The sequence below is a fragment of the Branchiostoma lanceolatum genome, chromosome 9 (genome assembly GCF_035083965.1).
Source record: "Branchiostoma lanceolatum isolate klBraLanc5 chromosome 9, klBraLanc5.hap2, whole genome shotgun sequence".
Taxonomy (NCBI): Eukaryota; Metazoa; Chordata; class Leptocardii; order Amphioxiformes; family Branchiostomatidae; genus Branchiostoma; species Branchiostoma lanceolatum.
In genome coordinates this window covers 16232479-16241536 of record NC_089730.1, presented here as the reverse complement: position 1 = coordinate 16241536, position 9058 = coordinate 16232479, and the positions used below count along the sequence as shown (strand labels likewise).

Genomic DNA, 9058 nt, shown 5'->3' with positions numbered 1-9058 from the left:
TAATACAAGTGATAAGTTGTCTACTGCCCAATATTAAAGATGCTGTCTCTTGCTATAGCCTATTCTGGCATTGCACAGATTATGTGTAGCGGTACGTATGCATCACCGACTCGTATTGAAATCATGTCACGTCGTCGTGCTGTGGAGAACAGTATGGTTAGGCATCGCTGCACATTTTTATGAGCACACGAGTGCAAAGTGGGAGGGTTTTGTGTGATAGTAATTTATTCAGTAATGCGTCAACATCACAGAAACATTCATCTTCGATTAACATCACAGGCAACCCACTGCTAGACGTGTCATGTTGTGTATAGGAGAAACCGTACAGAAACACAATTCATCAAATATTCAGCGATACTCGTTTACATGCAGAGGTGGCACCATATTATTCAACACAAACTAATGGCCCAGTCACTGTATGTAGAATTTGCTGCAAAATTTGATCTTCCTGGCTCCTTGCTATGATCACATTCCTAGCCGGGTACATAGGAAAAATACTGGAAGCAAGCCAGGGAGCATTTTGACGAACTTCAGACGGTAAAATTTTCATAACATCACGTACAAAAATACATCCATTCTTGTTACAAGTATGACATCGTCGTCCTATCTTATAAAAGCAGTTACTGTAGAGGTTCTCATTTAAACCAAGTTTCTAAAGCATTCTGGTGAATGCTGCAGATATTCAGGGTTGCTCGGGGCCTTCCTTCTTTTGATCCTAAGAAGGCGCCATCAACCATCTTCAGAGAATCCTTCGCTTATTGCTGCTGGTGCAGCAAGCAGCCAATTAGGCTACATCGCGACGTACCCGCTACTGATTCATGTAACAGTGCAGGTCAGCACACTCTTCCACTGTGTTAAGGCCTATGAAGGCGATTCTCAAACCTAGCTATACTTAAAGAAATCATGACAAATGTGGTGCACTATCACCTGTAGAAAACTAACACTCTTTGGTACAAATATGAATTGCAGTCGTAACAACTATCATTGACGTCTATATGCTGTAAATTTTGTGAATCTACTCAGACATACAATCACACACGCATTGTTACAATTTGCACCTCCTCTCCACGAATATTATATATTTCCAAAGAATGTAATGTTTCTATGCCTTCAGATAGCCATTCCTTTAACAACCTCTGAAGGAAAACTTATCCGTAGCTAAGGCAAACCGTATTCTAAGACGTTTCCTTGCCTAAATAATTCAGGCAAGCAATACACGGAATAAATGAATAAGAATTATCAGTAAGGGAATGGTCCAATGTTGTCATCCTGGGAAGATGCAAGCTCTCGCCATTTTTGGAGGGGAATCTACCTTCTAGTGAAACACACTCTTCAGGCTATCAGCATATTTCAAAGTGTGAATAGGGTATCAGATAGTGAATCAGACAGTCGTTTCTATTGAGGCTGTTGATGACTGTCTTACTGGTGATATTCGATCTGGTCTGCGATGGTCGGTTTGCATCCACACGGTGCAGTTCTGCTTGGCCATGCTTGATGCGTCCGTCCCCGCGGACGACATCAGTACAGGTGGCTGCTCGGGGCTCATGGTCAGAGGATCTGCCGTAGTTATCACCATAGCCGTGTCTAATTGGTGCGCTTCCAGTCCGCCGGGCGGCTCGTCTGTGCCGTACTGTTCATACATAACGTCATACCTGGCATCCATCGTCGGCGTGTTGTCCTCTGGTGGGCTCGGTGGGGGCTGACCGTAATTATGCACCGCGATCTGTTCCGTGTTGAAAGTGTGGCTCGCGAGCCACAACGGAACCTCCCCGAAATGCTCGTAAGAGAAGGAATATTGCCTTTGAATTTTTGTGCGTTTCGTATTGCCTGAGGGTCTTCTGGAAGAATCGTACTGGGGTACAAATTCCTCTGTGCTCATGATAGGTTGAACGGGGTGGTGTAGGGAGGGCGGGCCGTCTCTTAGGTCTGCCTGCGAGCTAGCGTTTCGCAGGTAACCGTCCCTTGAATCGACGCTGCTGCTTCTTGAAAATCGCCGTCCGGTGTTAACTGATGAAGCCTGTTGCGCTCCGTAATCCTGGGCGGCCGTCCAAGGATGTATATCCCCGGCTATCGTGTAACAGCGATGTAGGCGTATGTGTGATTCACGGGGTTTCCGTGGAAGTGTATCTGATAACGTCGGCGTGTGGGGGAAGCTTCCTCTCATACAGGGCTCCGGAATGAAGCCATCTCCTATTGTGCTCTCGTGGGGGAAGCCACCCCTAAACGTCGAGTCATGCGAATTCCCCATGCCGAATGATCGCTCGTGTGCGGGGTACCCGCCTCTGAAGCTCGAATCCCTCGAGAAGCGGCCTCGTAGAAAATTCCTGCATCCCCGCAACCTGCCGCGAAACACTCTCCCTAAATCAGGCTTCCAAAACCACCTTCCATGCTGATCGCGGTACCTCATTAGAAGCAAGATGATCAGCCACGACAGAAGACCAAATATGATGATGAGCGCAATAGAAACGAGGATATATCGCTTATGGTCGATCGGTGGCTTCATGTAGTCCAAATCGTAGAAGGGAGCCGAGGATGGTGTGGGAGGAAGATCTGGTCTGGACGTCATGTTTAGTCCCTCCTGCAGAATGTCGGCTGTTGTGTACGACTGGTTCAGCCAATTCTCCACCACAGCGGGACGGCGCGTAACGTTTCTGGAAACAGAGTCAAATGGTTGGTTCTGTTCACGGAGGGATGCAGGTTTTACGCAGCGCCGCCCGATGACCGGGTAGTCCATTATCATTCACAGAGGTGGGACGTCGATTACTGAAAGAGAGTGTTATAATTGACAGTATCGGCCAGCGTTGATAAGACTAGACGTACGAGGTATACATTATGTGTTTTGTGAATAAATATCAAAGCAAGAAATGTTTTTAGAAAATATACAGTCGCTGATATACAAAAATGAAATATTCATAAAATATGATCCTACACAAGCATTTTGTCATACACAGTTATTCGAGCCTTTTTGTCTTTCATTACACTAAGCATGGCCTCAGGTGCGTTTTTTTCTAATAATGATATCGATGAATTAATCACATTCCGCATAGCCAGGCGTGTGGGTAACGATAAGATGAAGGTAAGTAGAACGCGGCTCATTTTCACCAAATATGCCAGACAGGCACAGTATTTTACACACAGATAACGATCGTTGCCGGCGTAGATTTGCATTGAATTTAAAAAGCTAGCGCTGGGAGAGCCACAGGAGCGGTAAGACGTAGGGTTATTCCCTGCCCAAACGTTACGTTGTCTCTGCCATAGGTTACGTCTCAAAGCTATACCGCGGGGTAATTAATACCCGTCTTTTTGTCTGGATCAGACACTAGACCGATGGGTCAATACAAAGCGGTCTGTGCATTCACTGCAAAGGATATAAAAGTGCGTTAATTTTCTTCTCCTCTATTGTGCAATTGTTCCAGACGTGTAAATATTCTCCACATTTTAGGATTGTGTGCCCGTTGAATGGCAGAGGCGTCTTTCAATGCGTGCATAATAAAATACCACGAATAACTTATACAAGGACGCTGTCTTCCCGGTATTTCATTATGGGAGCGCCTGTTTCCAGTTATTACGCTCTTCTGATTTTACAACAAAACGTTTAATAAAGCCCCGGATCATGAGAAACGATGGGGTATTCAAAGGTCAACGCTGAATTTCCCTGCCCCTTTTTGCTGGCAAGGAGGTACAGTTTTAGAGGCGAGAAGGTCTACATAATGAACAATTCATCAAAACGTCCGGCCCCAAGAATGTCGATATTAGTTCTAAATAATGATAAAGCGTACATTGCTGTATATTGGCCTTTTCTGGCAATCTATTGCTTAACTGCAATACAAACGAGGAATGGTTAATTGCGACCGTTTATGGGGTAACGATATTCTATGTTCCTTGTATTTGACTGATGGCCATGAGTTAGGGACTATTCTCACCCACTGTGACTACAATTAGTACTAGACTGCAATGAAAACGAGGGATTTCTAATTGCTACAGTTTATGGGGGACCAATCTTTTTACATTGTGTGTTTTGTAATGTTTTCAGTCATACTTTTTACATTTTGCATGATATTACAAATATGAAATGAAGGGCTAAAGATACAGCTTATGTCCCAGCGAGGTCGCCGTGAGAGCGCCATCTAGTGGATTTGGGGTCATAGTACCAAACTGGAATACAAACAAGGAATTGTTGATGGATATATTTTTTTGGGGAATAATCTGTTAGTTTCCTTGTATTTGACTGATAACACTGACATTTGCACTATTCGTACCCACGGTGACTACAACAGTATATATTCCTGAACACGTGCACTACTGCCGCACTGCGTGACTCATGCGAGTGTTTTTCTTGATTACACTCAACAGTGAGCTACCCTCTTCGGCAATTGGAAAAAAGGTAACTGCGAGGTTTTGTTTCAGACATTGATAAATGATACTTCTTTCATTTCAAGAGGATCATCTTTTCTGTCTACGGCAAAAAAAATATCAAATATCAATCTGTGTCCAAATCTTTTTGACAGTTTTCAAAAACTTTAGTAACGACTGGTTTCTCGACATCAATCAGTATCAATGGACTGGACACCTTTGTTAACTTCATATATATCAAATTTGTATTTTTATATAACTGTTTTATATTTAGGGATTTATGTCTTGTCTTTGTTTTGACGGTGGCATGGAAATAACTCTTGAGTGGGTCGCCACCGTGTATTGGTAAGGCCCCCATTCCACTAGACGGCGATCGCGCGGCGCTCTCGCTGCGACCTAAATCGGATTTGTTTAATCCTTGATTTCGTACAAAATGTAAAACTATCGCTGAAACGACAACAAAACACACAAAGCGTAAAATGATTCGTTTTTTATATCTATGAGATTCGTTGAGCGCTCTGTTAAATTTGAGGTCGCAGAGAGCGCGCGGCGAGAGCACCGACCCAATTGTATGGGGGTGTAATAAATGTTGCAATAAGAAACGCTCGCCACACGGGAGATAAGCATCTGACGGACTTGCGTCCAACACCTAGTACCTACTCCCACCTCCAGCACTTTCAATAACCTGCCATAGCGCGACTCACAGGTCATCTGGCTCTCCAAAATGGAAGCCGGTGCAAAGCCAATTTGGGCAGTTGGCCTTTGGCGAAGGGTAAACTACAAAGATGTAGGACGTGATTAGCCGTATCGGTGGTCTGAGTCGTTCTAAGATATTTCCTTAAAAGGTACATTTTGAAAATGTCATCGGCAATAGGCTGAGGTCCGTCATTTGTACAATGGTTGCAGGAAGCTAAAGCCACAGTAAATTTGGCGCAGTAGTCACCACGGGTGTCGTGACAAACGGTATTGGACAAGTCTAAGGCTGGTTGAAATGCAGTAACAGTTGCAGTGAGGGATTGGTGCACTCGTGCTGTGGACACTAAGTCGAGCGATAGCGTTGTGGCCAGCGCATACATCTCTCGGAGCAATGACGTATACGGGACCATTATCTTACATGACAGGAGGATCTTGACCTCTGCTACTGATTTGTGTGCCGCCATAAATGACCGGAGCCATCATTTAACCAATTAACTGGTTGATGTATTGATGAAAGTCGCAAGACTTACTGCTGATAAATAACCATTAGCATCATTAGACACAGCACTCGCGACAATATTTCATCATTAACCGTCGGAGAACCATGATAATGAGACTATTCTGTTGGACGTCAAGGTCTGTTTATAACGTGATTGATTGATCAATTTAGACTTATTTGATGATACAGCAACGTTAACGGCAGTTTCGATGATGTATAGCATTGGCCTTCAATTACTGTCTTCTGCATTCGTCATTGGTATGGCTAGTGCATGTACATTATGAAGTTGATGTAGAAAGATAGTACCTAGAAATAGCGTATGTCTACTTTTCTTCTGTTTATTCTTTACACACACAAAGGATAGACCGATCTTTAACAACTGTCATCAAATACGGAGAATATGTTTGCTGCATAATTCATGTATTTTTTCTGTATTTTAACGCATGTTAACTGTATTCATTCTTTACACACACGAAGGATAACAAGTTTTAAAAAATGTTATCAAACCCGGAACATATTAACTGCATTATTCTTGTCTTTTTACTGCACATTGTACCGCATGTTAACCGTATTTATTCTTTGCACGCACGAAGGATAAACAGTTTAAAGAATTGTTATCAAACCCGGAAGATATTTACTGCATGTTACTTTATTTGCACTGTATCGTACTGCATGTTTACTGTATTCATTCTTTAAACACACAAAGGATAACCGATTTGAAGCAACTGTTATCAAACCAGGAGGACGTTTACTGCATTTTCACTGTATCTATACTGTATTCTACTGCATGCTTACTTCGTGTATGCTTTACCCACGCGAAGGATAACCGGTTTCAAACAACTATCATCAACCCGGAGACATTTACTGCATGTTACGGTATTTTCACTGTATTGTACTGCATGTTGACTATATCTATTCTCTAAACACACGAAGGATAAACGCTTTTAAAGAATTGTTATCAAAGCCGGAAGATATTTACTGCATGTTACTTTACTTGTACTGTATTGCACTGCATGTTAACTGTATTCATTTTTTAAAACACCGATTTGAAACAACTGTTATCAAACCAGGAGGACATTTACTGCATTTGCACTGTATTTATACTGTATTCTACTGCATGCTTACTTCGTGTATGCTTAACACACGCGAAGGATAACCGGTTTTAAACAACTATCATCAACCTGGGAGAAATTTACTGCATGTTACGGTATTTTCACTGTATTGTACTGCATGTTGACTATATCTATTCTATAAACACACGAAGGATAAACGCTTTTAAAGAATTGTTATCAAAGCCGGAAGATATTTACTGCATGTTACTTTTCTTGTACTGTATTGCACTGCATGTTAACTGTATTCATTTTTTAAAACACCGATTTGAAACAACTGTTATCAAACCAGGAGGACGTTTGCTGCATTTGCACTGTATTTATATTGTATTCTACTGCAAGTTTACCGCATCGATTCTTTCCACACACGAAGGATAACCGGTTTTAAACAACTATCATCAACCCGGAGACATTTACTGCATGTTACGGTATTTTTACTGTATTCTACTGCATGTTGACTGTATTATTCTCTAAACACACGAGGGACAAACTATTTCAAAACAAACAACTGTCATCAAACCAGGAAGGCGTTTACTGCATGTGTACTGTATTTTTATTGTATTATACTGCATGTTTACTGCATCGATTATTTGCGCACACGAAGGATAACCGACTTTAAACAGCTAGTATTAAATCGGAATGATGTTTGCTTTCTTCTCGTGTGTCAAAGCAGACGAGAAATGAAAAATTCATCTCATGTTCGCGCCCTTTTGGGCGGATGCATACTACTCAGCGCCAGCTGTACGTGCTGTGGGGCGATAACTAGCATTTTCTTTTTTTTAAGTCGCTCTGTAACGTTACATCAGAACTTGCATGCCTGTTTTCACCCCTGTATATGTTAACCCGCGCGGGGAAGCTATCCGTCTCTTCTAGCCGTTTTCCACCCCTTCTGGTGTACTGAATTTTTCAATCGTACTATTTCTGCTTGCTTTAAAAACGGGCTCGTAATGATAACTATAATTGTGAGACATTTACGTCGCAGTTCTTAGAGTGAAATGTGAGGAGACTCGAGGACAAGGGCGTTGCCTGAAAAAGCAAATGAAGCTGACCGTGACACAAGACGGATACTATATTTCCCACAGATGTACAAATAAGACCATTTTCACAGGGACAAAAGACAACCTAACCTAGCGTGACTAATCATTGTGATTTAACTAGCCTATTAAATCTTGCCACACACGTTCCTAGATGGGCCTTTGAATATTTGAAATATGTCCCCCTCGAGGAAATGTTCATGATACAAAATAGCTAGAAATAACGTGGGTGGTGGGGCGGGTTTTTGGAGATCTGCATTTCAAAGAAAAGCTTCCCGTGGCGTTCACATCTACGTCATAACATGTACTTACCTGTTGGAGTAACGGTCCTTTAATTCAAATGATTTTGAATACAACCTTCTTTGACGTATCGCTGAACATGCATCTCGCACTGACATAACGTATTTGTCATGTACATCTCCTCTCTGCGAGCTCCCAATTATTTTCTTCTAATAAGCTTGATTAAACTCATCACGTATCGTCTAATAAGAGTGGACGGTCTACGTGACAGGGACGCGGGAAGTAAGGTTTGCTCTGAATACGGAGTCACAACATCCATCTCAAAATGTTCAACAAAGCCTCACAACAAAATATAGATCTTCTGCGTTGTAAGGCCAGATATCCATGATCAAAAACAGATAACGGTCGCTTCAGCATGGCAGCAACGGTCGTATATTTGTAAGATACCTACCTGGCGTTCTGATGCTTCTTGCCATAGCTCCTGACGTCTCCGACACGTAGTTCCTTCGCTGAAGAGAAGGGGAGAAATGAGTAGCTTGACGTGTCTCTTTGTATGCAGTATATACAGTGCGTTTTTACTGTGGACTTTACCATCTAACAGTCAGTCGCGATACGTGCGCTAAATATGCCTAGGGCTGGGCATCGATGCATGCAACTGGGTGACGCATTCTCACCTCTTGTGTTACGCAAGCTTCCTCATTATTTTTCAATTTCTTTCTCATCGCAGCTTGATACGAAGTCTATATAGCTATTGGAGAGAGAGCAAGACCGTGATCAGCAATCTCCAGTGAATTGTGACATATAGCCAGCCTGGCAGCTATATATTCAAATGAAAATTCCACTGCACGGAAAGATCTAGCTGATCCTGTTTGTGGCAAGTTGCGCCGCAGTCTAATAAAAATTCGCAGACTCTGGGGCTTCAGCGGAGCGTTTAGGGAAAACGCCTTCATGTCAAGCACGTATGAGACCGAGGCACACGCTAGAAAGGTCGTTGAAATGAGATTTCTATGGGGAGAGAACGCCGTCCTTAGAGAAGTTGCAAATTTCGAGTAAATCTGATCGACTGGGTGATGATGATTGATTCTCCGTTTCATCGACTGTGGCAGGAGGAAAGTACGTCATTGTTA

General features: G+C 42.6%; 1 protein-coding gene across 1 annotated transcript; it reads right to left on the bottom strand.

The window, feature by feature from the left end:
• Nucleotides 1-204: 204 nt before the first annotated feature.
• Nucleotides 205-8814, bottom strand: LOC136442562 (uncharacterized). Its single transcript, XM_066439476.1, has 2 exons — nucleotides 8383-8814; nucleotides 205-2763 (listed from the first exon to the last, which is right to left on the bottom strand). The coding sequence occupies exon 2, from the start codon at nucleotides 2738-2740 to the stop codon at nucleotides 1382-1384; it is 1359 nt and encodes a 452-aa protein (XP_066295573.1). The 5' UTR covers nucleotides 2741-2763; nucleotides 8383-8814; the 3' UTR covers nucleotides 205-1381.
• Between the last annotated feature and the right edge of the window lie 244 nt (nucleotides 8815-9058).